The sequence below is a fragment of the Haliotis rufescens genome, unplaced genomic scaffold, assembly GCF_023055435.1.
Source record: "Haliotis rufescens isolate VD_foot unplaced genomic scaffold, xgHalRufe1.0.p SCAF_8, whole genome shotgun sequence".
In the NCBI taxonomy this organism is placed as follows: domain Eukaryota; kingdom Metazoa; phylum Mollusca; class Gastropoda; order Lepetellida; family Haliotidae; genus Haliotis; species Haliotis rufescens.
Genome location: NW_025964372.1, coordinates 18,529,136 through 18,557,061, shown reverse-complemented (window position 1 = coordinate 18,557,061; position 27,926 = coordinate 18,529,136). Strand labels below are relative to the sequence as shown.

General features: G+C 43.3%; 1 protein-coding gene across 2 annotated transcripts in view; it reads left to right on the top strand.

The window, feature by feature from the left end:
- LOC124142466 (hemicentin-1-like) overlaps positions 1 to 27,926 on the top strand; it is a 128,685-nt gene that overhangs the window by 98,757 nt on the left and 2,002 nt on the right. Inside the window, exons 54-65 of one of the 2 annotated variants that reach the window (XM_048389608.1) lie at positions 2,752 to 2,955; positions 3,450 to 3,512; positions 3,664 to 3,783; positions 5,064 to 5,198; positions 5,633 to 5,752; positions 6,728 to 6,853; positions 7,245 to 7,376; positions 7,871 to 7,999; positions 13,262 to 13,384; positions 14,125 to 14,298; positions 19,245 to 19,367; positions 26,866 to 26,992. In XM_048389608.1, coding sequence (XP_048245565.1) covers positions 2,752 to 2,955; positions 3,450 to 3,512; positions 3,664 to 3,783; positions 5,064 to 5,198; positions 5,633 to 5,752; positions 6,728 to 6,853; positions 7,245 to 7,376; positions 7,871 to 7,999; positions 13,262 to 13,384; positions 14,125 to 14,298; positions 19,245 to 19,367; positions 26,866 to 26,992 — 1,576 coding nt within the window. The remainder of the gene's footprint in view (positions 1 to 2,751; positions 2,956 to 3,449; positions 3,513 to 3,663; positions 3,784 to 5,063; positions 5,199 to 5,632; positions 5,753 to 6,727; positions 6,854 to 7,244; positions 7,377 to 7,870; positions 8,000 to 13,261; positions 13,385 to 14,124; positions 14,299 to 19,244; positions 19,368 to 26,865; positions 26,993 to 27,926) is intronic. The other variant, XM_048389609.1, reaches the window with a different exon arrangement.

Here is a 27,926-nt window from a genome sequence, read left to right as displayed (position 1 = left end):
CAGGTGAGATCAGGGTGGATAGGGAGGTTAACATGGTACATCCACCCCTATACAGAACAGTATGTGCAGACTGGGCCAGGTGAGATCAGGGTGGATAGGGAGGTTAACATGATACATCCACCCCTATGCAGAACAGTATGTGCAGCCTGGGCCAGGTGAGATCAGGGTGGATAGGGAGGTTAACATGGTACATCCACCCCTATACAGAACAGTATGTGCAGCCCGGACCAGGTGAGATCAGGGTGGATAGGGAGGTTAACATGATACATCCACCCCTATACAGAACAGTATGTGCAGCCCCGGCCAGGTGAGATCAGGGTGGATAGGGACGTTAACATGATACATCCACTTCTATACAGAACAGTATGTGCAGACTGGGCCAGGTGAGATCAGGGTGGATAGGGAGGTTAACATGATACATCCACCCCTATACAGAACAGTATGTGCAGACCGGGCCAGGTGAGATCAGGGTGGATAGGGAGGTTAACATGGTACATCCACCCCTATACAGAACAGTATGTGCAGCCCGGACCAGGTGAGATCAGGGTGGATAGGGAGGTTAACATGGTACATCCGCCCCTATACAGAACAGTATGTGCAGACTGGGCCAGGTGAGATCAGGGTGGATAGGGAGGTTAACATTATACATCCACCCCTATACAGAACAGTATGTGCAGACCGGGCCAGGTGAGATCAGGGTGGATAGGGGCGTTAACATTATACATCCACTTCTATACAGAACAGTATGTGCAGACCGGGCCAGGTGAGATCAGGGTGGATAGGGAGGTTAACATGGTACATCCACCCCTATACAGAACAGTATGTGCAGACCGGGCCAGGCGAGATCAGGGTGGATAGGGGCGTTAACATGGTACATCCACCCCTATACAGAACAGTATGTGCAGACCGGGCCAGGTGAGATCAGGGTGGATAGGGAGGTTAACATGGTACATCCACCCCTATACAGAACAGTATGTGCAGACCGGGCCAGGTGAGATCAGGGTGGATAGGGGCGTTAACATGGTACATCCACTTCTATACAGAACAGTATGTCCAGACCGGGCCAGGTGAGATCAGGGTGGATAGGGAGGTTAACATGGTACATCCACCCCTATACAGAACAGTATGTGCAGACCGGGCCAGGTGAGATCAGGGTGGATAGGGAGGTTAACATGGTACATCCACCCCTATACAGAACAGTATGTGCAGACCGGGCCAGGTGAGATCAGGGTGGATAGGGAGGTTAACATGGTACATCCACCCCTATACAGAACAGTATGTGCAGACCGGGCCAGGTGAGATCAGGGTGGATAGGGGCGTTAACATGGTACATCCACTTCTATACAGAACAGTATGTCCAGACCGGGCCAGGTGAGATCAGGGTGGATAGGGAGGTTAACATGGTACATCCACCCCTATACAGAACAGTATGTGCAGACCGGGCCAGGTGAGATCAGGGTGGATAGGGACGTTAACATGGTACATCCACTTCTATACAGAACAGTATGTGCAGACCGGGCCAGGTGAGATCAGGGTGGATAGGAACATTAACATGGTACATCCATCCCTATACAGAACAGTATGTGCAGACCAGGCCAGGTGAGATCAGGGTGGATAGGGAGGTTAACATTATACATCCACCCCTATACAGAACAGTATGTGCAGACCAGGCCAGGTGAGATCAGGGTGGATAGGGGCGTTAACATTATACATCCACTTCTATACAGAACAGTATGTGCAGACCGGGCCAGGTGAGATCAGGGTGGATAGGGAGGTTAACATGATACATCCACCCCTATACAGAACAGTATGTGCAGACCGGGCCAGGTGAGATCAGGGTGGATAGGGGCGTTAACATTATACATCCACTTCTATACAGAACAGTATGTGCAGACCGGGCCAGGTGAGATCAGGGTGGATAGGGAGGTTAACATTATACATCCACCCCTATACAGAACAGTATGTGCAGACCGGGCCAGGTGAGATCAGGGTGGATAGGGGCGTTAACATTATACATCCACTTCTATACAGAACAGTATGTGCAGACCGGGCCAGGTGAGATCAGGGTGGATAGGGAGGTTAACATTATACATCCACCCCTATACAGAACAGTATGTGCAGACCGGGCCAGGTGAGATCAGGGTGGATAGGGGCGTTAACATTATACATCCACTTCTATACAGAACAGTATGTGCAGACCGGGCCAGGTGAGATCAGGGTGGATAGGGAGGTTAACATTATACATCCACCCCTATACAGAACAGTATGTGCAGACCGGGCCAGGTGAGATCAGGGTGGATAGGGAGGTTAACATGGTACATCCGCCCCTATACAGAACAGTATGTGCAGACCGGGCCAGGTGAGATCAGGGTGGATAGGGAGGTTAACATTATACATCCACCCCTATACAGAACAGTATGTGCAGACCGGGCCAGGTGAGATCAGGGTGGATAGGGAGGTTAACATGGTACATCCACCCCTATACAGAACAGTATGTGCAGCCTGGGTCAGGTAAAATCAGGGTGCAGACCGGGCCAGGTGTGAGATCAGGGTGGATAGGGAGGTTAACATGGTACATCCACTTCTATACAGAACAGTATGTGCAGCCTGGGCCAGGTAAAATTAGGGTGCAGACTGGGCCAGGTGTGAGATCAGAGTGGATAAGGAGGTTATATGGAGCAGAATGGGCAGACAACTGTATAGTATGCCTTAGTGTGAATTCTGACAATGATAAACACTACCCTTTTTCAGGTGAAATCTATGCCTTCTCCTCACGACTGTTCCGAGTTGATGGAAACAGGATGCCATATGCATGGAACCACACCATCACATATGACCCGTCACTGGGCAAGATGCCGTTCCTGGTGCAGCGACTCTATGCTGAAGGCATGGAGGTCAATGTTGAGCCCGGGGAGGAGGATGTGCGCTTCCAGCTGTATGCCAGCATTGCACCAGGTGAGCTAATGTTCCAGTTTCCTGTCAGCATTACACCAGGTGAGCTAATGTTCCAGTTCCTTGTCAGCATTGCACCAGGTGAGGTAATGTTCTAATGTTGCACCAGGTGAGCTAATGTTCCAGGATTGCACCAGGTGAGCTAATGTTCCAGTTCCTTGTCACCATTGCACCAGGTGAGCTAATTTTCCAGTTCCTTGTCAGCATTGCACCAGGTGAGCTAATGTTCCATCTGTGCCAGCATTGCACCAGGTGAGCTAATGTTCCAGTTCTGTGTCTGCACTGCACCAGGTGAGCTAATGTTCCAGCTCTGTGCAAGCATTGCACCAGGTCAGCTCTATACACTCATAAACTTAAACATGAAGATATATCTGCGCAAATTTGTATAACCTTTTCTTCAACTGTTTAATCACTATTTTATGCATTTAGCCCACAGGAATAAACTTTATATGCATAAACCTGGAAAAACACTCACTGTTTATTTACTTTTACTTCAGGTAACCCCAGTAATCGATGTCCCAGGGGGTTCTTCCACGATGAAGAGGGATCCTTCTGCCGAGGTAACAATCACATATGGAATCTGTCTCTTTCAAAAAATCTAAATTGAAACGTGGGAAACAATCTCATGCATTGTTAACATGTTTATCGTTTGTTGAATATTGAATGTCTTCTCTAACTACATTTACATATTGAGGCTGCTGCTGTTTTCAGATGACAATGAGTGCACACGCCTCAAGCCATGCAGTCACTTCTGTCACAACGCACCTGGTAGCTTCTCATGTTCCTGTCCTGTAGGATTCACATTGGAGTCTGACGGCCGGTCCTGTAGAGGTGAGTAGTGGTATATAAATGCCCTGTAGAGGTGAGGAGTGGTATTAATGTCCTGTAGAGGTGAGGAGTGGTATAAATGGCCTGTAGAGGTGAGTGGTGGTATATAAATGCCCTGTAGAGGTGAGGGGTGGTATATAAATGCCCTGTAGAGATGAGGAGAGGTATAAATGTCCTGTAGTGGTATATAAATGTCCTGTAGAGGTGAGGAGTGGTATTAATGTCCTGTAGAGGTGAGGGGTGGTATATAAATGTCCTGCTGAGGTGAGGAATGGTACATAAATGTCCTGTAGAGGTGAGGAGTGGTATATAAATGTCCTGTAGAGGTGAGGAATGGTACATAAATGTCCTGTAGAGGTGAGGAGTGGTATATAAATGTCCTGTAGAGGTGAGGAATGGTACATAAATGTCCTGGAGAGGTGAGGAATGGTATATAACTGTCCTGAACAGGTGAACGGTGGTTAAAATGTCCCGTTGAGGTGAAATGTAGTATAATGTCCTGGGGAGGTGAGGGGCAGTATGAGTGTCCTGTGGAGGTGATAGGTAGTATAAGTGTCTTGTAGAGGTTAGGGTTGGTATAAGTGTCCTGTAGAGGTGAATGGTGGTATAAGTGTCCTGTGGAGGTGAATGGTGGTATAAGTGTCCTGTGGAGGTGAATGGTGGTATAAGTGTCCTGTAGAGGTGAATGGTGGTATAAGTGTCCTGTAGAGGTGAATGGTGGTATAAGTGTCCTGTGGAGGTGAATGGTGGTATAAGTGTCCTGTGGAGGTGAATGGTGGTATAAGTGTCCTGTAGAGGTGAATGGTGGTATAAGTGTCCTGTGGGGGTGAATGGTGGTATAAGTGTCCTGTGGAGGTGAATGGTGGTATAAGTGTCCTGTGGAGGTGAATGGTGGTATAAGTGTCCTGTAGAGGTGAATGGTGGTATAAGTGTCCTGTGGAGGTGAATGGTGGTATAAGTGTCCTGTGGAGGTGAATGGTGGTATAAGTGTCCTGTGGAGGTGAATGGTGGTATAAGTGTCCTGTAGAGGTGAATGGTGGTATAAGTGTCCTGTAGAGGTGAATGGTGGTATAAGTGTCCTGTAGAGGTGAGGGGTGGTATAAATGTCTAGTAGAGGTGAAAATGTTTGATAAGAGTCATGTTGATGGTGAGATTGTGCTAAAGATGCCTTGTAGAGGTGAAGGAGTGGTATTACCTACATACTGTTCAAGGCTGTGTTTAAACAAACTCTCTCTCTCTCTCACTTATCTTAACCAGGAAATAATCTTCCCATTGTTCTGTAGACATCGACGAATGCCAGAAGAACATAGCTGGATGTCCCATAAACAAGGAGTGTGTGAACACCATCGGGTCTTACCAATGTCTGGCCCAGTGCTCTGCTGGCTACAAGAGGGCTCTCAATGGGCTGGAGTGCCAAGGTTTGTAGTGCATTCCTCCTTGATGCTCCCCCTGTTGGGTTCCTAGGTAAGAAGGAAAGTCCCAAGTAACCAATGTTTGCCCCCAATGGAAATTCTGGCTAAGAATATAGGTCCCCAGCAAAATCTGTTTGTCTCCCTATGGGAATTCTGGCAAAGAATATAGGTCCCCAGGAACCTATGCTTGTCTTGACATGAGGATTCCGGGTCAGAATATAGGTCCCCAGTGAACTATGCATGTCTATCCATACTTGGTAAAAATGTAGGTCCTCGGCTCACTCACTTGGCTGATGCATGTCATCATATCCCACTTGTGTAGATCGATGCTGATGATGTCAATCCATGTATTGTGTGACCTTGATTCGATTATTTACAAACCGTCACCATATAGCTCCTATGGCACACAAAAAACTTCCTTCTTTTCTGTCTGTGTGTAGACATCGACGAGTGCAAGGCACAGCCAGACACATGTGAGCATGTTTGTGAGAACCTGGTGGGAAGCTTCCGGTGTTCGTGTACTCAAGGCTACAGACTCTCCCCTAACGGAAGATGTGTGGGTAAGTTGTGGCAGTTTGTCAGTTGATGAAGGAAAACACAGGGCCCTTTGCAACCCAGAGGGGTTGGCACTATCTGTGTAACTGCAGTGTAATTTTGGAATGAGACTGTTCATTTACATTTCTGAACATTTTCTCTGTTCGTCCAGTTGCAGTCTTGTGAAAACCCATACAAGTAGACCAGGTGGCCATGTTGGACATGGCAATATTTCATGTACAACACTTTTGTCATCAACTTGAGCTTTGTAATTGTGAATCCATCATGATGAATTCATTACAAATGTCATGGAACAGTGTGTACAGGAATTTACGTTATACTTCAGATGTAAGGTTTTGATTGAGGTCAAGGTGTTACATTTTCAACCAAAACTCAGAGTGATTAACCACTTTATGATCCATCTAAGTGCAAGAAATACCAGAAAGAATGAGACAACATTGGAATACCTTATTGCGAAACAATACAGTAGTCGTGGTAAAGAACAAATAGGATGACAGCAGGTGAGAGAAAGACCATGTGCAGCATGCAGACAACTGAAGTGATGACATGTGAGATTGAACACCCTTCTATCACCCTCCCTAGTGGCTCAGTGGGAAAACAGTGGGTTACAATACTAAATATGATATGTGAAGATGCAGGTTTAATTCACGTTCTGGAATGTTCATGTCAATATATTTTGGACTTTTAACCAGTCGAAAATCAACATTAGATGCATATTAAAAGGCTGTTTATACAACCTGGGTCTTACAATTCTAATGTATAACTTCCAAGCAGGTCTTACAATTCTAATGTATAACCCCTCTGCAGTTCTCACTTGAAACTAGTACCTCTCACAAGGTTATGATAAGATAGTAAGATACCTACAATACTTTAGCCAAAAGTGGCAGAAGAATTATAAGAGTTGCCATGATCTCGGGGTGTACATGCTCACTACTTCACACACTGTTGATGCCATATGTCATTGTGACTTTGTGTATCAGATGTGGACGAGTGCAAGCGCCCCAACTCGCCCTGCCCTCAGCAGTGCCTCAACACCAATGGCGGTTACAGATGTGCGTGCAGGACCGGCTACAAACTGGTTGGTGGACAGCAGGGTGCCTGCAGAGGTGAGACATCAAGGCAGCTTGTGTCACTTCTTCATTGTTTTGTAGGGGCGGTCGGGTAGCCTAGTGGTTAAAGCGTTCGCTCGTCACGCCAAAGACCCGGGTTAGATTCCCGACATGGTTACAATGTGTGAAGCCCATTTCTGGTGTCCCCCGCCGTGATATTGCTGGAATATTGCTAAAAGCGGCGTAAAACCATACTCACTAACTCACTCATTGTTTTGTATATTTATACTTGGTCCACTTGTACAAAGCGATCTTTGAGCTACGACAAACCTAACTCCCATACTTTAACATACTTACAAAGGTCATAGTACTAAGATGCTTTGTGAACGTGGGCCGTGGTATACTGCAATTTGATAAGAGTCTCAATGTGATGTTTTTCCCACTATAGATATTAATGAGTGCATCGTGGGAAGTCACAACTGCCCACGAGACCAAGAGTGCGTCAACACTCGCGGAAGCTACGAATGTATCAACATTTGTGAGCCAGGATTCCGGAGGATTCGAAGTGGCCAGTGTATCGGTAGGTGCACCAAGTACATGGTCACAATGTTGCAGCCCTTGGCTTCCAAATTCATCCTGATTATGATCCTTGGTCTGTCATCATATTCTGGCTGTTTCATCAAAGTGGTAAACATCTAAGACCTGCACCATTTGGGCCGTTACTCCTATATAAGGCTGACATGTGAAACCATGGTAACGTAACTCAGTTTGACAGTGTAGGGAGCAATGGTGACCCAGCCGTCTTAGGTGCTGCAAGTCGCTGTGCAGAGTTACGTCCCTTTGGCACGCCAAAGAGTTCACTGTTCATAGTGGCGTAACCCCAACTCACTCTCTCAATATGACAGCGTAATCATCTCGATTCTCTTACTAGTATTCAGTTTATGGAAAACACACATATTTTGGGTAGTCTCTTGGACTTCGAATTAATGAGTTCATAACCTGTATTTCATGTTGAAATGTTGATGAAAGTTGATCTATACCCCATTTCACTCACTCACTGACTGGCTGCTGCAGACATTAACGAGTGTACTAGCCGTCGCCATCGATGCTACTACAACCAGAGGTGTATAAACACCGCCGGCAGCTACAAGTGCACATGTCCTCAAGGCCTGGCATCCCGAGGACCAGGGCAGCCCTGTACAGGTAGGTGGTGCATTGTGGGTAGCTGTAGCCACTTCCTGTCCGCTGGTTGTTCCTCTCAGTGTGTCTTTCTCTTCAATGTTTATGCAACAGATAATGTCCACCTTGCATGCCCTATGTCCCATATCCCAATCATCATTCTATTAGTAGCTTCTCATGAGTGTATTTCAGTCTTCTTTTACAGTCTATGAAAAATATTCTCAAGCAGTAAGTGTCCTCAACAGGGAGATCAATTATTCATAATAAGCAGTGTCAGAAATTAATGTTAGGCTACTATTAAATGCTAGTAAGTGTTTCAAAGGGCTTGTAGGGAAGAAACTTTGAGGTTACTAGTCATCCTCACCAGTTCCAACTCAAACAAATATTTCATTTGATGTTCATTACACTGTATTCTGTGATCAACCATTTAATATTTTTGTGTCACTGCTTAAATCATTTCCTTACCGACAATGCTATTTTTTCAAGACATTATTGACCCATGAAGATACGGGTGGAAAAATTTTCCTTCTGCAAACCCATGCTTACCGTAAGAGGTGGCTAATGGGATCGGGTGGTCAGACTCTCTGACTTTGTTGATCCATGTTATCGTATCCCAATTGCATAGATCGATGCTTATGATGTCAAATACTAGATTGTCTGGTCCAGACTTGATTATTTACAGACCATGGTCATACATCTGTGGAATATTGCAGAGGGCAGCGTTAAACAACAAACAAACAAGACAATATTTTATTGTTTTAATAAGACTACTGACTCGCTCGTGGTCATTGGTATGGTCTGGTTTATTACAGTGGGGCACAGGTGGCCCAGTTGTCTAAGGCGCCGCGATATGCTGTGCAGAGTTGCTCCCTTGGGCATGCCAGAAACCTATGATTGTGGGTTTCAATCCCGGTTCGCGTCGATTATGTTTCTTGGTTTGTCAGCACCATACCCGTGCTCGTGGGTTTTACCATAGTGGTAAATGTCTGTGATCTGCATCACTTTAGGCTATCCTCTCACATTAAGCTGAGAAGCCGTGATATAACTGGAATACTGTTAAAAGCGGCGTTTAACCAAACTCACTCATTGGATTATTACAGGTCACCATGACAACAACAAGCAACTTATGAAGAGGGAGGGCTGACACTGATACATTCTGATGTGTTTTCATTGAGTTTTAAACAGAAAATCAATAGATCTATCTTCCTTTTTTACCCCCTCAGTCACTCAGTCAGTTTCTCCAATATCGGTTGGGAGTCGTCTCCAAATATTGGCAACCTCTGGCCAGTAATAATTTACATATAAACGAGAGTGTTGTGTTGAGATATCATGCTGTGAGTGAAGTTCTGATAATGTTCTTTCCTGAAGAGAAATGCCCTCCCCTGTCTGTGTCAGTGTTACTGTATGTAGTGTGGATAATTTCTCGTGCTATCAACTGCTTGTTTATCAGGCCAACGGAATAAGCTGCAATATTTCTGACTGTATCTTTACATTCACACCTCTTTCTCCTGTAGGCCAAAAGGGACACTTTGTACTTCATAATACTTTGTGATGGAGGCTTGAGAGGCCAAGTCATCTAAGGCGCTGCAATTCACATTCATTAGTCAGGCCTTTCTGAAACCAAGGATCATGGGTTGAAATCCTATTTCACCCATACCTGTGCTCGTGGCTGTCACCAAAAGGGTGAACATCAAAGACCTGTATCACTGAGAGCTTTCCTACCACATCCAGCAAATTGAAATACAGTTCAAAGCTGTGTTGAAAGCCAAACTCACCCCTCTCTTTATGCAACATTATTCTTTCATCTTGGTGAAAGCCATGTCATCCTTCCAAATTTCAAAAGTCAGTGGGAGCTACTGCGATGGTCTTGTCAACTCAATTGAATTAAGCTCATAGTGCTGTTGTACAAAACAACCTTAGCACTACAACTGTCGTAAGTCTATGTTGTGGTAGCAGTTCCAATCACCTTATTGCTGAGATCGCTCAGTAATGCAGCACCCAGGAAATTAGAGGTCATACTATGACATGGACCAAGGCCATGGTACTTAGACCTACATTTGTCAAATACAGAACATAAAATCACCTGCTCTGTTTTAGTAACTTATTCACAATCGATGTGGTTTGTATTTCTACATGAGGAACATGTATCCAGCGGGTGGTCGTACATCAGGACAATACATCCTCACCTTCATGCCCAACTCTCATCAGCTGGTTTTATTAGTGGTCGTACATTACAATCTGTCCTGTTCGGGGAATACTGGAACATCACTTCCAAGGATGCATACGCAATATACAGTTATGAGTAAAGGGGGAAACACTGAATACAACACAGGCAATGACTGCAAATAATTTGAGAAACAATTTATATTTGAAAGTCGCTATTTTTGTTAAAATTGTTTCACCAAATGACTGGCTTATTGTTTACGCGTTAGTATCTTCATAATTGAAGGGTGTGTGCATCAGCCCCCTGGATCCTTCATTGTCTAAGACAGTCTAGGTCCCGTCTGCTATGAAGACCTAGGTTCACCATGTTGTCAGGACTAAGGTTCTGTGTTTGAATTGAAGACATCTGTCTTTATTCTATCGGGGGAGGTTTATATCACCCTCCAGGTCCTTTGTTTGGTTGTAAGATAAGGAAGCCTCCATTTGGATTCTGAGGAAGACGTCTGAGATCAGTCTGAAACTATTTACAGTAGAACATGGATAAATGAACTACAAGGGACCAGAGAAATCAGTTCGTTATATCCATTGTTCGTTATATCCGTTGTTCGTTATATACGTTTTCGCTCGGAAATGTCCGCCATCTTGTATAAAACAAAACACAATACACATTACAAGTAATTGCAGCATTGACTTGTATTAGCAGTGATCACTTCATAGCATTCAATTTATAACATTTCATAACATTCATTTAAGTTTAACAAGGTTGATCCTCACAGCTGATTGTGTTGATTCACTGCTGATTGCACACAGCCTATTGTCAGTGACACTTGACACTGCGTGAGATTTCTTAGTTCGCTATACACGGAAGTTTAGTTTGCTGTACCCGTTAGTTCGCTGTAGAGAGTTTGTTATATATGTAATTTTTTATGATATTATATTGGAGATAAATCAGGGAGTTTGTTGTATCCGTTTGTTCGCTCTATCCGTGTTCGTTGTATCTGTGTTCTACTGTATGTAAGAGCCAAAGAGGAAGATGGAACATGACTGAACACTGTCACACTTGGGCGCTCAGACATTTTCCTTCGTTGTTGCACTGGACCGCCTCCATGGTTTAGTGGTAGAGCGTCAGCCCGGGGAGCGGAAGGTCCGGGGTTCGATCCCAGGCCACGTCATACAAAAAGACGTTAAAAGATGGTACTTGTTGTTACCCTGTTTGGCGCTCGTCATTAAGGGGCTAAAACAAGGACTGGTCGGCTCAGAGTCAGTATACTGTGTCCGAGTGGGGTATTCATGTTAGACTGCGGCATGGTATCTCAGTGGGCTAGCACTATAAATCAGTCCGGACTAGTACAAGCAGCCACACACACACACACACACGTACATGCATGTCGCTATATAAGTGCAATAATCTTGGACGCGACGTTAAACCCCATTTCACCTCACCTCGTTGTTGCACTGAGCATGATGTTTAGCACTGGTCGACCAGTGAATGTTTCAACGTATGGCAACTTCCCACACTACACATGCCAGTGGCCTAGATCCTATTCACCTCAGCATCATGTGACATTGTTCTGGCAATTGACTAACAATGTCCCAATCTGCATTTATAGGGCCTTGGTGAATAGAACCCGATTGTCAAACCTGGCAGCCCTGTCACACGATCCCGTTTTGTTAATGTTCATGGTGTTTTTAACATAGTGGGCCTCACTTCTGAAAGTCAATGGATATGAACATCGACACCACAGCAATCATGCTCTTTCAATATACAGGAACTACAACTTGAAATTGAACGTTATGCGATTTTGTCAACCAAACATAGCATTGCATTTTTTCTGCCTCCGTGTATAGTTTGTCTGGTCCAGATTCAGATATTAACAGACCACAATGATCCAGCTCTAGTATTGAGGGACCCCATGAAGATTCCGGGGTAGAATAGGTCTTCAGCAACCCATGCTTGCCATAAAAGGCGACTAACGGGATCAGGTGGTCAGGCTCGCTGTCTTGGTTATATGCGTGGATCGATGCTCATGATGTTAATCACTGGATTGTCTGGTCCAGACTCGATTATTTACAGACCGCCGTCATATAGCTGGAATATTGCTGAGTGCGGCGTTAAAAAACAAACCAACAAACCAAAAATCTTATATTCAGGACTGTGATGTAAAACAACTTTCACCCACTCAAATCCCTTTTGTACAAAGTGGATAATTAAATCAGTTGATACTTTTGTTCAGTCCTCAATGTGTCCTCCTTCATTCGTCATCATATGAAACCAGCTAACAAGAATGGTTTAAGTAGAAAAATGCTTACCGTATTCAACGTAATAAGCGCCCCGCTCTAATAAGCGCCCACGGCGATATTTGCTAATATATTGGCATGTGAACAATCCCAATTAGCACCCTTTCCGATTGATCAATGTACACAATACTTATTTTTTCGCATATAATATGCACTCGTGTGTTATATGCACCCTTAATTATGGGCAATTAAATTCTGGAAAAATATATCTATCGTACATAAACATTTCAGGCTGTCAGCATAAACCACGGAAACTCTGGGGTCTTTTGACAAAATAATATTCTCATAAGAGCCCCCTATTTCTAATTTTGAGAGCGCCCTGGGCGCTTATTACGTCGTATACGGTAAGTAGAATATCTCCTTTGATCTTTGAGTCATTTGAATCAATTAATTGTTATTCTTGAAGGAACGTATTGTACAAACTCTCCGGAAACCAAAACATAAGAGACATAGTTCAGTAACCAGTCAATGGCACTTTCAACCTTCAAAATACATGCCAAAGGCAGTTCTATTTAAAATGTCTGTCCCAGGGATCTTCAATATGGCTACCACAACAGTTTCAGCAACAAACCAAAGACTTGGTTCGCTGGGTTTCACTGGGATAACTTGAGTTTATATGTTATGCAATTTTACAGATGATTGGATTTCCAGTTTGATGTCCATGTAGTTTATATCAGATCTTGATAAAAGTATTTCTTTTCCTTCAAAAAGTGTTACTTTTTTTTCCTACACTGCTAATAGATTGACCAACATGGTGTGTCACATATCTAGGCCATACACAGCTTGTGTATCTTGATGTATTCATCCAAGCCTGTTTGATTCCAGATATTAATGAGTGTGAACAAATCCCGCCTGTTTGCAACTTCAAATGCCGAAACTTGTGGGCCAGTTTTGAGTGCATCTGTCCGTTTGGGCAGGTCCGCTTGACTGACAAGAAGACCTGTGCTGGTTAGACATTTTTTGTGTCAAACTAAAACTTCTTTGAGGCATCTTTTACATTACTTGGTTTACAGATCCAACTACAGATATATACTACTCAAAAGAAGTTGAAGGTCATGCAATTCTTTTATATTGCTATAGTTAATATGTCATGGCATGACAGATTAACTTTAGTTATATGAAAGAATTGGGTGATCTTTAACTTCTTTTGAGTAGTATATTTAGAATTAGATTAAGATTTGAATTTCTGGGATTTCTGTGATGGACAAAAAATCAGGTCATCATCTAGGCCAATGGGAAAGGGTTTTCCTTTTGAAAAAAATATCTTTATTTTCACAAGATTGATAATTAAGAAACACTTTTTCAAGTTTTATGTTTTTTTTGTCCATTTTTAATACCTCAATTTGTAAGCCAAGTAATTAAGAGACATTTGTATATTTTAATGTGTTTTCAAATGAAAATATAAGCAATGTTAAAATTACTCTCAGTATTTCCTAATCAATTAACTGAATCAAAAAAGATGTAAATATAAGTGTACATAGTTTCAAAAACAGTGTCATGTTTAAAAATGCTTTATTAATATAATTCTCCTTCATAAATCTTATGGTAATTTGGGTTTAGCCACAAAAAGGGCTCCAGTAATTAGATTCACAATTAAGTGACTGTCACAACCAGGCCTCACTCTCTTTGTTAACGACCAGCTCCATCAATCCCTCGCTAAGCCTTGTTCGGACCTGATTTGATTCCAGGACTGGAGTTTGTAGAGCCTGCCAAAGTGTACTCCACCGACACTCAGGCTGACCAAGGCTACCCAGTGGCACCGGCTAGGTCTTGCAAATATGGTTTATGTGCATTGAACAGACCCCGGCTTAGATGCCCCTCAGGAACCCAGTTTGATAGAACTCACCGGGATCGGTGTATTGGTAGGCATTGTGTGATCCCTGTGTCTGCCGGTGTCCAGTAACTCTGATATTGTCCTTGTGAATCGTATATATCCTATATCTAAGTGTTCACTATATCCATGGTATAACTGGCTATATTGCATATACAACATACTGTCAGCATGGCTTCTCATATATCGGATGACTAAAACTGCCAAGTGCTGTATAACTCACAGAGGGCCAAATGTTGTCTTACACGTATCTCACCCAGTGACATGTCTAATCCTACCTACATATTCAAATAAGGTTTGAGTCAATATATTGTGTCGTGTACATGTTGTCTTCGCATATTGCATAGCGGTTCCTACAGATAATGACTTACGATAATTGAAGACAGAGTTGACTTGTGGGTTTCAAGTTCTTTATTTCATTCATTGCAATGTTTCGGTACCGCTGCTAGTACCTTTATCAAGCAGGTGATCAACGACTGGGAAGGACACAGATATGTTGCAAAGAAACAAACAGATTGGATGAAGCCAAGGGACAAGCGTGTGTAACTTCGCTATAGGACCATTTCACAGTGAAAGAGTAAATCAGACATCCACAAACCAACCCTGTCTCAACTAAAACTACACTTTCATAATGACACTTAGAGATATATTATTATTAGAGGTGCATGGTATAACTGTTATGGGGGGCACGGGTGGCCCAGTCGTCTAAGGCGCCGCGATTCGCTGTGCAGAGTTGCATCCCTTGGGCACGCCAGAAACCTATGATTGTGGGTTCGAAAATCCTGGTTTGCCCCAATTATGTTTCTAGGTTTGTCAGCACCATACCCATGCTCGTGGGTTTCACCGAAGTGGTAAACGTCTGAGACCTGCATCACTTCGGGCTTTCCTCCCACATTAAGCTGACACGACGCGATATAACTGGAATACTGTTAAAAGCGGCGTTAAACCCAACTCACTCACTCACTATAACTGTTATGCTGGTATATCACGATTTGAAATACTAATGAATAGGTATCTCAGTATGTTTGGAAAAATATTGTGGGTACAATGTGTGAAGCCCATTTCTGGTGTCCCCCACCTTGATGTTGCTGGAATATTGCTAGAAGCAGCGTAAAACCATACTCACTCAATCACACTGGAAAATATTGGTTTATTGCACATTTAAAAGTCATGTATATTTTCATCTTGTTGGCAAAGTTTACAAAAGTGAGAAATCAATGGCAGATGACTACGAAGTTGTCAACAAAATTGTGGGGTGGGGAAGGGAGTGAAGTTGGATGTATGTGCACTCTGTGCACACATCCTGCTTGGAAATGTTTTAACAGATTTAGTATGAAAGTCAAGGAGTATGATTTTCAATCCAGTCATCAGGTTCTCTCAAGGATCTAACAACTGAGACAGTGTCTGTTGATTACAGGGGGCGGTCGGGTAGTCTAGTGGTTAAAGCGTTCGCTCATCGCACCACACACATGGGTTCGATTCCCGATATGGGTACAATGTGTGAAGGCCATTTCTGGTGTCCCCTGCTGTGATAGTGCTGAAATATTGTTAAAAGGAGCGTAAAACCAGACTCACTCACTCACTGTTGATTACAGCTTCATACAAATGTATCAGACATGTAATGCTAGGTACAACTGTACTGATGAAGTGCTTGATATGGGCCACAGGGTCAGTCGGTTATATAGATGTCTTGCAGGGTCTGGCTTAATGACTGTCTCCGTGGGCGAATGGATAGTGCATTTGGCCAGAGAAGGGAAGGTCGGTGGTTCGATTCCTGGTTGTGTCATACCAGAAGACGATACTTCTTGTTACCCTGCTGGCATTCACCATAAAAGGCATAAAACAAGACCTGGTTGGTTTGAAGTCTCTGTACCGGAACTGTCTGAGGGGGGCATCCATGTTAAAGTGGCCCCCAAACAGCAGGAGGTTGCACCTGTACCCCAGTGTGGATGCTCCAATGTCTACTCCACAGTTTAAAGATTTCATTGTGTATCCTCTCATGGAATTGATGTGATGATAGATCCAACATCTTCTTAAAACTTGCATTACTTGTTTGGGAAAATGTCAATTCTTTACATCTTCTCTCATCCTGAACCAGCGGCAAGGGTGGCCCAGTTGTCAAAGGCGACTACAATTCACTGTGCAGTGTTGGTTTGAATCCCAATTGGGGGCACGGGTGGCCCAGTCGTCTAAGGCGCAGTGATTCGCTGTGCTGAGTTGCGTCCCTTGGGCACGCCAGAAAGCTATGATTGTGGGTTCAAATACCGGTTCGCCCCGATTTGTCAGCACCATACCCGTGCTCGTGGGTTTCACCGAAGTGGTAAATGTCTGAGACCTGCATCACTTCGGGCTTTCCTCCCACATTAAGCTGACACGCTGTGATATAACTGGAATAATGTTAAAAGCAGCGTTAAATCCAACTCACTCACTCGCTTGAATCCCAATTCATCCAAGTATGTTTCTAGGTCTTCAGCTCGTGGGTTTCAGCAATGTGGTAAATGTCTAAGACCTGCATCACTTCAGGCTTTCCTTCCACGTCAAGCTGACACGCCATGATAAAAGTGGCATTAAACCCAACTCACTCACTCATTCACTCCAATCATGAACCAGTTATAACCTGTGTACCAAATCATATGGCATCCATATTGAAAATCTCCTCCTGTTGTCCAATACAGTAGAACTTGGTTGTCTCGATCTCTTTTCTCTACATCTTGGTTATCTCCAAGGTACCAACATCTCAAACAAGGCATTGATGGAGTGTGTTGCAAGTTGTTGTTCAAGTGAACATCATATCAAAGTCCTAGTTGTGATTTCCATCATGGAAATGAAATTTCAAGATCAGTGTTTTCCTGAGATGGGACTTAACAGATATTTCATGTTTTTCTGAAATTGATATTACTTCACATTTGTTTTCAATGCAGGAGGAATTATTCTTCATAGTCTGATTCTGTGCTGTATCTATGTCTCTGTTCCTTAACTCATCACCTGGCCTGCAGTCACTCCTCGTATTTAACACCCATGCTGTATGTCACGTAATAACATTCATGGTGTATCTGGTATATGGTCTCTGCTAACACCCATGCTGTATATCACACTAATGCCCATGCTGTATATCACACTAACACCCATGCTGTATATCACACTAACACCCATGCTGTATATCACACTAACACCCATGCTGTATATCACACTAACATCCATGGTGTATGTGGTATATGATCTCTGCTAACACCCATGCTGTATATCACACTAACACCCATGCTGTATATCACACTAACACCCATGCTGTATATCACACTAACATCCATGGTGTATGTGGTATATGATCTCTGCTAACACCCATGCTGTATATCACACTAACACCCATGCTGTATATCACACTAACACCCATACTGTATATCACACTAACACCCATGCTGTATATCACACTAACACCCATGCTGTATATCACACTAACACCCATGGTGTATGTGGTATATGATCTCTGCTAACACCCATGCTGTATATCACACTAACACCCATGCTGTATATCACACTAACACCCATGCTGTATATCACACTAACACCCATGCTGTATATCACACTAACACCCATGCTGTATATAAAACAGTAACACCCATGCTGTATATCACACTAACACCCATGCTGTATATCACACTAACACCCATGCTGTATATCACACTAACACCCATGCTGTATATCACACTAACACCCATGCTGTATATCACACTAACACCCATGCTGTATATCACACTAACACCCATACTGTATATCACACTAACACCCATGCTGTATATAAAACAGTAACATCCATGGTGTATATCACACTAACACCCATGCTGTATATCACACTAACATCCATGGTGTATGTGGTATATGATCTCTGCTAACACCCATGCTGTATATCACACTAATGCCCATGTTGTATATCACGTAATAACACCCATGCTGTATATGGTATATGATCTCTGCTGACACCCATGTTATATATCTCTATGTTATATACATGTAGCATGCTAGCACCGGTTTCTGTCCCAATAATGATGTGGTATATCATATCAATGCATCTTATGTCACATGTCAAGCAGCATTCACTGTGTACTGTCCATGACAGTTCATTCTCTGTGAATCTGGTGTAACTTGATCTGATCCAGATGAGGGCATATTTTCCAACACAACTGTATTCTGTGGATTCCAACACCTTGTTTAATTATTCAGTTTACTGATTTTTTTCCGAACCCATAGGATCAAAAGTGGAAACAAAAGCTGAAAACATTTTGAAATACAGTGCCAGTTGAGTGAAGGAGGAGGATCATTGTTCTTCACTATTGACTCATTTTTTCATAGGGGATGTGAGGTAGCCTTGTGGTTAAAGCGTTTGCTCATCACGCGAAGAACCGGGTTCGATTCCCACCATGGGTACAATGTGTGAAGCCCATTTCTGGTGTCCCCCGACGTGATATTGCTGGAATATTGCTAAAAGCAGCATGAAAAATTATACTCACTCACTCATTTTTTCATAACGGAATTAGTTTAGTGGGCAGAGAATAAGACTATTCTCTTTTCTTTGTTAGTGGATCTAAAAGCTATGTTAGACACAGGTTAGAATGGTTTCCAATCTGCACAAACAGATGTTGCTCTTGCAGTATGTGGTATTTATCTGCTCTGTGACTGGTAAATTTGAAATTACACTAATTCTTGTTAATTATCAATCTTCAAGTTGGAAACAAAGATCTTTCATGTTATTGCAATATTTAACTACCTATAGTTTCCTAATAATATTTGACTAATAATCTTGACAAATTTGTTTAAATATTAAATATTAAGTGAAAATTTGACAAAAAAATGATAAATTCAGTAATTATTTTGCACGAAAGAGAATGATAAAAATATCTAAATATCAATTTAAATATTGACAGTATAACAGTGAGAATATTCCCACAGGTAGCTAGATCTCCTGTTTTCTGTGGGTTACAGACGTTGATGAGTGTGCCATCGGGAAGCACCAGTGTCAACACAACTGCACCAACACCAACGGCTCCTACCGCTGCCGCTGTCCACCCGGATACAGACTCGGAAAGGATGGCTTCTCCTGTGTCGGTAAGAAGTCACATGTAATAAGACCACATGACCACATGGTGATCACCTCACAAAACCTATGTTCGTCTTATGAGCTGATTGATTAGGTGATGAGGATTGGATGGTTCCAGAATGTGGCCGAGAGTGTCATTGTTGTGCTGCATTGATGCTCATGCTGTCAACCTCTGGTCTACCTTGCCCTGGGTAGAATATTAAAGCCAGCTGTGATATGCGAACATTAGTCACTTATAGTGGAACCATGGAAGTTCAAGATAATTTTTGCCATTGAATAATATATCACGTGACCAACTACAGGTCCAGGTAGTCCTGTGAGTATCCTGGTCCTACTCAGGAACCACCCTACCCTAGTACCTGGGTACTCGAGTTACCTGTCCCAGCCCTTGTGTACACATGCCTTACTAAACAGCTGTAAGCCAAACCCTTCAACACACTTCTCGTCTCCATATCAGCCGAAAATTTCCAGGTTAATATATCCCAATTCTTACTTGATAAATTTCCTGGACCCACTTTTCCAATCAAATTGCTCTCATGAGTTGGAGAAATCTCTGTGCTAAATTGGGGATAGGAGCAATGGACGTTGGAACATCACTTCCAAGCTTGTGTGTCATTGTACCTCAATGCGTGATGTGTCTGAATGTGTGTCATGTACCTCAATGTGTGATGTGGCTGAATGTGTGTCATCGTGCCTCAATGTGTGATGTGGCTGAATGTGTGTCATCGTACCTCAATGTGTGATGTGGCTGAATGTGTGTCATTTACCTCAAAGTGTGATGTGGCTGAATGTGTGTCATCGTACCTCAATGTGTGATGTGGCTGAATGTGTGTCATGTACCTCAATGTGTGATCTGGCTGAATGTGTGTCATCGTACCTCAATGTGTGATGTGGCTGAATGTGTGTCATTTACCTCAAAGTGTGATCTGGCTGAATGTGTGTCATCGTACCTCAATGTGTGATGTGGCTGAATGTGAGTCATCGTACCTCAATGTGTGATGTGGCTGAATGTGTGTCATTTACCTCAAAGTGTGATCTGGCTGAATGTGTGTTATCGTACCTCAATGTGTGATGTGGCTGAATGTGTGTCATGTACCTCAATGTGTGATGTGGCTGAATGTGTGTCATCGTACCTCAAAGTGTGATGTGGCTGAATGTGTTATCGTACCTCAATGTGTGATGTGGCTGAATGTGTGTCATCGTACCTCAATGTGTGATGTGGCTGAATGTGTGTCATGTACCTCAATGTGTGATGTGGCTGAATGTGTGTTATCGTACCTCAATGTGTGATGTGGCTGAATGTGTGTCATCGTACCTCAATGTGTGATGAGGCTGAATGTGTGTCATCGTACCTCAATGTGTGATGTGGCTGAATGTGTGTCATCGTACCTCAATGTGTGATGTGGCTGAATGTGTGTCATCGTACCTCAATGTGTGATGTGGCTGAATGTGTGTCATCGTACCTCAATGTGTGATGTGGCTGAATGTGTGTTATCGTACCTCAATGTGTGATGTGGCTGAATGTGTGTCATCGTACCTCAATGTGTGATCTGGCTGAATGTGTGTCATGTACCTCAATGTGTGATCTGGCTGAATGTGTCATCATACTTCAATGTGTGATGTGGCTGAATGTGTGTCATGTACCTCAATGTGTGATGTGGCTGAATGTGTGTCATCGTACCTCAATGTGTGATGTGGCTGAATGTGTGTCATCGTACCTCAATGTGTGATGTGGCTGAATGTGTGTCATGTACCTCAATGTGTGATCTGGCTGAATGTGTGTCATGTACCTCAATGTGTGATGTGGCTGAATGTGTGTCATGTACCTCAATGTGTGATGTGGCTGAATGTGTGTTATCGTACCTCAATGTGTGATGTGGCTGAATGTGTGTCATGTACCTCAATGTGTGATGTGGCTGAATGTGTGTTATCGTACCTCAATGTGTGATGTGGCTGAATGTGTGTCATGTACCTCAATGTTTGATGTGGCTGAATGTGTGTCATCGTACCTCAGTATGTGATGTGGCTGAATGAGTGTCATCGTACCTCAATGTGTGATCTGGCTGAATGTGTGTCATCGTACCTCAATGTGTGATGGGGCTGAATGTGTCATCATACCTCAATGTGTGATGTGGCTGAATGTGTGTCATCGTACCTCAGTATGTGATGTGGCTGAATGAGTGTCATCGTACCTCAATGTGTGATGTGGCTGAATGTGTCATCATACCTCAATGTGTGATGTGGCTGAATGTGTGTCATGTACCTCAATGTGTGATGTGGCTGAATGTGTGGCATCGTACCTCAGTATGTGATGTGGCTGAATGTGTGTCATCGTACCTCAATGTGTGATGTGGCTGAATGTGTGTCATCGTACCTCAATGTGTGATGTGGCTGAATGTGTGGCATCGTACCTCAATGTGTGATGTGGCTGAATGTGTGTCATCGTACCTCAATGTGTGATGTGGCTGAATCTGTGTCATCGTACCTCAATGTGTGATGTGGCTGAATGTGTGTCATCGTACCTCAATGTGTGATGTGGCTGAATGTGAGTCATCGTACCTCAATGTGTGATGTGGCTGAATGTGTGTCATGTACCTCAATGTGTGTCATCGTACCTCAATGTGTGATGTGGCTGAATGTGTCATCGTACCTCAATGTGTGATGTGTCTGAATGTGAGTCATCGTACCTCAATGTGTGATGTGGCTGAATGTGTGTCATGTACCTCAATGTGTGTCATCGTACCTCAATGTGTGATGTGGCTGAATGTGTCATCGTACCTCAATGTGTGATGTGGCTGAATCTGTGTCATCGTACCTCAATGTGTGATGTGGCTGAATGTGTGTCATTTACCTCAAAGTGTGATCTGGCTGAATGTGTGTCATGTACCTCAATGTGTGATGTGGCTGAATGTGTTATCGTGCCTCAATGTGTGATCTGGCTGAATGTGTGTCATTTACCTCAAAGTGTGATCTGGCTGAATGTGTGTCATCGTACCTCAATGTGTGATGTGGCTGAATGTGTGTCATCGTACCTCAATGTGTGATGTGGCTGAATGTGTGTCATCGTACCTCAATGTGTGATGTGGCTGAATGTGTGTCATCGTACCTCAAAGTGTGATGTGGCTGAATGTGTGTCATCGTACCTCAAAGTGTGATCTGGCTGAATGTGTGTCATCGTACCTCAATGTGTGATGTGGCTGAATGTGTGTCATCGTACCTCAAAGTGTGATCTGGCTGAATGTGTGTCATCGTACCTCAATGTGTGATCTGGCTGAATGTGTGTCATCGTACCTCAATGTGTGATGTGGCTGAATGTGTGTCATCGTACCTCAATGTGTGATGTGGCTGAATGTGTGGCATCGTGCCTCAATGTGTGATGTGGCTGAATGTGTGTCATGTACCTCAAAGTGTGATGTGGCTGAATGAGTGTCATATACCTCAATGTGTGATGTGGCTGAATGTGTGTCATCGTACCTCAATGTGTGATGTGGCTGAATGTGTGTCATCGTACCTCAATGTGTGATCTGTCTGAATCTGTGTCATCGTACCTCAATGTGTGATGTGGCTGAATGTGTGTCATCGTACCTCAATGTGTGATGTGGCTGAATGTGTGTCATCATACCTCAATGTGTGATGTGGCTGAATGTGTGTCAGCATACCTGAAAGGTGTTCATCGATGTACTTGCTGTCAACCAGACTTGATTGTTTGCAAGTAACTGTGATATTGCTGACTTGTGTAAACTTTCAATCCCTCATCTTTTAGTCAATTCAAATGTCACTGTGGAGATTCACAAACACGCTGTTTATTGATCTTGATTCAAATACGGAATTAAAATCAATAACTCATCTCAAAGCCTCCATAAATCCAATAAGCTGCTCAAACGCACCCTCAAGCTTTGAATTAAAGAACGTGTCTGTTTTAGGAGGATTTTTACGTCAGGTCAACCGTCTCTGATGTCCCTGTTGATCTATGGAATGTGAACCTTGTGAACTCGTCATCCTTGTGTTTTTTGTTTCGATATCTTTAGAGAAGAAAAGTCTCTTTTTTCAAGGTCTTGAAGATTAAAGAAATGAAATTGATTTTTGATAAACTCTTCACATGTTCAAATAAATCACTGTGAGTTTTTGAAAATCACTTTTGCAAAACAGTGGAAGGTTTATAAACATGGGATTTTTTCAAAACAATTTGGTTTTCCTGAATGTTGAGTATAAGCAAATGAGTATTCACGAATGAGGTTAAGTCGGTGTGATACTGGCAGGGGTGGCCCAGCAGTGCTGTAACATGCTGTACTGAGTTTAAATTCTGCCCATTTATGATTTATAGTCTGTTAGCACCATACCTGTGCTGGCCTGTGTAGATCCGGGGTAGAGTAGGTCTTCAGCAACCCATGCTGGCTGTAAAAGGCAACTATGTTTGTCGTAAGAGGCGACTAACAGGATTGGATGGTCAGGCTCACTGACTTGGTTGATGCATGTCATCGTATCCCAATTGCATAGATCAATGCTCATGATGTCATTCACAAGATTGTCTGGTCCAGACTTACTAATTTACAGACTGCCATCATATAGCTGGAATATTGCTGAGTGTGGTGTTAAACAACAAACAAACAAACATACCTGTGCTCTTTGACTTCATTGAGGTGATAAACATCTGCAACGTGGATCACCATGGCATATAACTGAGATAAAGTGTCACCTAGTGTTAACTAACTGCAATGCTGACAAACTGATATTTTGCTCATAAAGTTGTAAAAATTCCTTCCTAACACCAGCTTTACCTAAGCATGTGGATCTCTGTTCATAAGATGACAACATCCAACTTTAAGTGAGAAATGTCACGATCTGTCACGTTGATGTGGTGATGTTGTACCACAAGTAATCTGGGATCAACCCCTCTGAGCTGTTGAGTGCCCAGTTATAAATGGGGTGACGTCAACGTGGAGCTGGATCAATCCCTGGTGTTGAGTTACAGCGACGTCACAGCTAATACAGTCACGCTTGTGATGGGAGGATTGGTGTTGCTCATCCCTCAAGCCTGTTGATTGATGGGGCAGCGCTACTGAACAGGCCCAACTCTATTTGTCGGACCCCTCATAGGATGGGGGTCTTTGGCAACGCAACTGAACAGGCCCAACTCTATTTGTCGGACCCCTCATGGGATGGGGGTCTGTGGCAGCGTGACTGAATAGGCCCAACTCTATTTGTCTGACCCCTCATGGGATGGGGGTCTGTGACAGCGTGACTGAATAGGTTCAACTCTATTTGTCTGACCCCTCATGGAATGGGGTTGATGTGGCAACGCAACTGAACAGACCCAACTCTCTTTGTCTGACCCCTCAGGGGATGGGGTTGATGTGGCAGCGTGACTGAATAGGCTCAACAGTATGGTGTAATATGGTTGGGTTAGCAATCTTATTCGCTATGCAAAATTGCCTCCCTTGGCTTAGCCAGGATCTGATGGTAGAGGTTAGAATTTCAGGTTCACTGAAGTTATGCACCTTACCCTTGCATTTACAGGGTTTTCTCTCAGACCAAACAATGAGCCAACCTGGAAAAATCATTTCTTTCCAAAATGGGATTTTGTTTCCTCCCAATTTGAGAAAATATGAACTGTATTTTAACATTGTAAAACTAAGCATGAATGGTTTTTCAGTCCTCTTTCCTATCCTGTTATCGTTGGATATTCTTGGTTGTAACTATAACTACAATGTACATGAATTTGGAAATTTGTCACACACACACACACACACACACACAAACACACAGTATCCCTGCTCACACCTTTGTCCCCGATGGTTTCCATATATATTGTTTATCTATCCATTCCTTCTCTTTATCTCTACCCAATTCTTTTTTTTCTATGCTTGTCGTAAGAGGCGAACAATGGGATCAGGTGGTCAGACTTGCTGACTTGGTTGATGCATGTCATCGATCCCAACTGTATGGATCGATGCTCATGATATAAATCACTGGATTGTCTGGTCCAGACTCGATTGTTTACAGACACCCGTCATATAGCTGCATTAAACAACAAACCAACCTTCCTTCACTCCCCTTCTCCCATCTTCCATTTTATCAGCCTCTTTCGTTCTTTGTTTCAACCTTTTTTATCCTCACCGGACTTCCCTTCTCTCTATCCATGTCTCCTGTGTATATTTCCCCTATTCTTTTATCCCTCCCATTGTATGCTTTTCCCCTACTACTTATCTCCCTTTCTCTCTATCTCTTCTCTTCCTTTCCACTATCCATCGGGGGCACGGGTGGCCCAGCCGTCTAAGGCGCCGCTCTTCGCTGTGCAGAGTTGCGTCCCTTGGGCACGCCAGGAACCTATGATTGTGGGTTCGAATTCCGGTTCGCCCCGATTATGTTTCTAGGTTTGTCAGCACCATACCCATGCTTGTGGGTTTCACCGAAGTGGTAAACGTCTGAGACCTGCATCACTTCGGGCTTTCCTCCCACATTAAGCCGACACGCTGTAATATAACTGGAATATTGTTAAAAGCGGCGTTAAACCCAATTCACTCACTCACTCTATCCATCTTTCCCCTTTTCTCTATCTCACTTCTCTCTCCATTTGTCTTCTGTATTCCTCTCTATCCCTCTCACATTCTTTCTATCTATCTCTCCCTTCCTTTATGCCTCTCTGCCATTCTGTTCCATTTCCCATTGTTGTGTCCATCATCCATTGGGCCACATTGCAATCTTCCATGCTGTCACCACATAGCACACCAACTCACCGCCATCATGCATCCACTCCCAATCAAATCAACCCTGTTATGAGGGGAGTAAGTCACCATCACACACACAAAGAAGTAGACAGCAATACGGGATCTTATTAGATTGCTAATTATATTACTAAGTTGACGATGTCAGTGTCTCTGCCATGTGCAGATAAATGATGTGATTTAGAGAGGGCAGTTTCTATAATAGTCTGCCAACAGTGATAAATACTTGATAACTGTGATTAGTCTGTCAGTGAATGGCAGTAGAACATAAGATTATCATATTAGCAGATGTATTTATTAGTTTGTTTAGAGGATGCTGAAGAATGGACAAATACCTGAGCACAACATTTGCTTGTGTGGTCCCTGAGGCCAAACCAGTTTATATACTACACAAAAGAAGTTAAGGACAACCTGATTCTTTCTTATTGCTCGTGGGTTTCACCAAAGCGGTAAACCTGCATCACTAGGGCTTTCCTCCCACATTACGCTGACCTGCCATGATTTGACTGGAATACTGTTCATGTTCAAACTCACTCACTCACAAATGACAAAATCGGGTGTTCTATTACTTCTTTTGTGTAGTAAAATTAGGTCATGTGTTCCTGTGGCTCGTCCAGCCTCATCGTTTGGCTTAATGGATATCTTAATGCAGAACAAAACAGTACTCTGAATGTACTGACTCTCTTAAATGTCTCATGGAACATTTCATGTTTTTTTCCCCAAAATATCTTTGCAGTTTATTGATCTGTGTGTTCCTACAATTGAATGTTAAATGTTACAGATATTAACGAGTGTATTGAGAAGCAGATCAACTGTGGGTTTGAAAAGATGTGCTTCAACACTCGCGGCTCCCACTCCTGCATCGAAATTCCCTGCCCAGTGGACTACGCCCGCGACCCTACCACACAGTATGTAGTCAGTCACCACCATCACACAGTCACAAACACCTCCACCATCACTTGTCCACATTTTATTTACACAAGTAGCTTTCAACATTAGATAATTTTAAAGATATTATAAAACTGAGAAAACATGAAAAAAAACTGTTTTCTTCCAAAAGAATTTATCCTTGGACCATTATTAAAAACAAATCAATAAAAAGGTTGCCATATCTGGATGTGTACAAGTGAACACTAACTTTGGTTTGTACCAGCATCCTTCACATCATCACGAGTTTTGTGGAAGACATCCATTAACCGTGTGGGTACCCTCGTTGTGGGTTTCCCTGATTCAGTGTTATGATGATCCTTCGCCAGCAGAAGCAAACCTGTGTCATGGTTTGCCTGTCCCTTGATGTAGCTGTGATGGCAATGGCACAAAACAAATCATTGGAAGTAATTATTCGCTTTGATTGGAATTCATTGTTTTTCGATCTCCTCGTTTGACCTCATCTGAACAAGTTTTCAGGGACGGTGACATAGCCAAGTTGAAGTGTTGGCTCATCAAGCCAAAGACCTTGGTTTGGTTCCCCAAATGGGCATTATGTCTGGTGTCCACCTGTCTGGATATGTGAAAATATTGCAATATATACTCTCACTCACCGCTTTCAAGGGGGCACGAGTGGCCCAGTCGTCTGAGGCGCCGTGATTCACTGAGCAGAGTTGCATCCCTTTGGCACGCCAGAAACCTATGCTTGTGGGTTCGAATCCCGCTTTGCCCCTATCATGTTTCTAAGTTTGTCAGCACCATACCCATGCTTGTGGGTTTCACGGAAGTGGTAAACGTGCTGAGACCTGCATCACTTCAGGCTTTCCTCCCACCTTAAGCTGACATGCTGTGATATAACTGGAATACTGTTAAAAGCGATGATAAACCCAATTCACTCACTCACTCACTGCTTTT